At 69.8% G+C, this 2,009-nt stretch overlaps 1 protein-coding gene across 1 annotated transcript; it reads left to right on the top strand.

Moving 5' to 3' along the window:
• On the top strand, window positions 1–2,009 carry MNEG_4467 (hypothetical protein; the record flags this gene model as incomplete). The annotated part of the gene is made up of 3 exons (XM_014047059.1): window positions 1–135; window positions 316–987; window positions 1,260–2,009. The coding sequence occupies 3 exons, from the start codon at window positions 1–3 to the stop codon at window positions 2,007–2,009; spliced, it is 1,557 nt and encodes a 518-aa protein (XP_013902513.1).

The following is a 2,009-nucleotide window of genomic DNA, read 5'->3' as shown; positions in this document are numbered from 1 at the left end:
ATGGGATGGCGCCGCTTTGCCGATGGTGCCCCACTGACGTTTGTCACTGCGCAGCAGATGGGCATCGCTCTGGGCGTCCTGAGGGCCCACAGGCTAGAGGATGATGTGAAGAAGGGCTGTGTCGACCTGGATCAGGTGCGACCGCAGGACGGCTGGGGGGAGGTGTGTCAGCCAGTCCACGCTGACGAGGCTTGAAAAATGCACGCCGCGCCCCAGGCAGTGCCAGCAGGGGCCCCTCGTGCTGTGCTGCCACTTGCTATGGTAAACGCGTTCGCGACGCCATGCCTCACATCACCTTGCCCTATGACCGTGCAGCTGGAGCGCGAGTGTGCGAAGCGGCCGGAGCTGCTGCGGGCGCGCCGCCTGGCCTTTCACCCAAGCCTGCTGCATGCGGCCACCCAGGCCGCCAACGAGGACGCGCTGCGCTGCCTCCTGCGCTGTGCCCAGGACGCCGCGCGCGCCGCCGCCATCCACGGCGGGGGCGGTGCGCTGCCCAGCAGCACCCACGCCGCTGTCAACGCCCGCAATGCGCGCGGCCAGACGCCGCTTATGCTGGCAGCCATCCATCCTGCGGGCGCAACGTGCGTGCGGCTGCTGCTGGGAGCCGGCGCAGACCCCTGGGCAGCGGACTCGTGCGGCGGCCGCACGGCGCTGTTCTACGCCGCCTGCGCTGACGCGGCCGACAGCGCCGCCGCGCTGCTGGACGCCACCCAGGAGGCGCTTTTGCCGCGACCCGTGTTCCCAAACGGCCCCGCGACCCGCTACGTCGACGTGCGCATGCTGGCGGGCTTCACGGCGCTGCACGTCGCGGTGGTCGCCGACGCGCGCGGCGCGCTGCGCGAGCTGCTGCGCGGGGCGCCGCGGCTGGGGGTGCCGACGCTTTTTGGGTCGTACGACTTTATCGTCTGCACGCGTGGCACCTGCCCTATGCACCTGGCTGCGCGGATGGGGCGCACCGAGGCCGCCAAGATGCTGCTGCTGGCTCACGTGAGCGCCAGGGGCAGGCAGGGAATGAGGGGGGTGCACACGCGATGGCCCATGCATGCGTTGCGTCTTGTGGCTGGGGCGATGGGCACCTGCCCGAAGGCTGTCTGGCTGCAGTCGTCGCGCGGCATGCTGCGCCCTGCTCCAGCGCGCCTGCACCACGCAACTGCCACCTTTTGGCCTCCTTCCCACCTTCAACCCAAAAATAAATCATGCGCGCAGACACACGCAACCCCCATATGCACGCATGCTCTGCGCCCTCTTCACTTGCGCAGGCCGGCTCCCCAGCTGCGTCCCGTGCCCTGGACCCCCGCGCCCTCCTGGACGACTTTGGCCGCCTGCCCTGCCACCTGGCGGCCATCAACTCACACCATGACCTCGCACACCTGCTGCAGCCGGGCCTGCCGCTCTCAAGCGCACTGGGCGGCGATGCCGGCCTGTACTTCGACGGAGCACCGTCCCTCAAGCTGCTGGCCGCGGCAGCGCTGCGCGTGCGGCAGCAAGAGACGCTTGCGGCTGCGCAGGCCACGCTCGGCCTCGGCGGCGGCGGCAACGGCGGCTCTGAGTGCAACATAGCAGCGGCAGTGGCATGCTGTAAGGCGGCAGCGGCGGCTGCGACGATGGCCGACAGTCACCGCGTGCATGCGGCGTGCTCGATGGACTCGGCCTCACCGGTTGTGGGCACCGGTGCGCCTCTGCGTGGCAAGGACGTCGGCTTTGTCATGGGCACCACTGCCGCATACATCCGCGCAACTGCAGCACTGGGCGCCGGGGAGGCTGTGTTGGGGCCTGCCCCTAGCGAGGACGCCCTCACAGGCGGGTCGTGCTGCTCTGAATCAGGCGACAGCGAGGACGAGTGCTGCGGCGTCTGCCTGGACGCACTGCCTGTTGTGCGCCTGCAGCCCTGCGGTCACATCATGTGCTCTGCCTGCTGCGCCGGGCTGTTTGGCATGCAGCACGCCGAGGTCGTGGCCTGCCCCTTCTGCCGCAGCGTGGTCGGGTGCTTCGGCCCTGCGTGCTGCTGA

This window comes from Monoraphidium neglectum (genome assembly GCF_000611645.1).
Source record: "Monoraphidium neglectum strain SAG 48.87 unplaced genomic scaffold scaffold00621, whole genome shotgun sequence".
NCBI lineage: Eukaryota > Viridiplantae > Chlorophyta > Chlorophyceae > Sphaeropleales > Selenastraceae > Monoraphidium > Monoraphidium neglectum.
The sequence above is the reverse complement of the archived record's forward strand: the minus strand, read 5'-3'. Positions and strand labels throughout refer to the sequence as shown.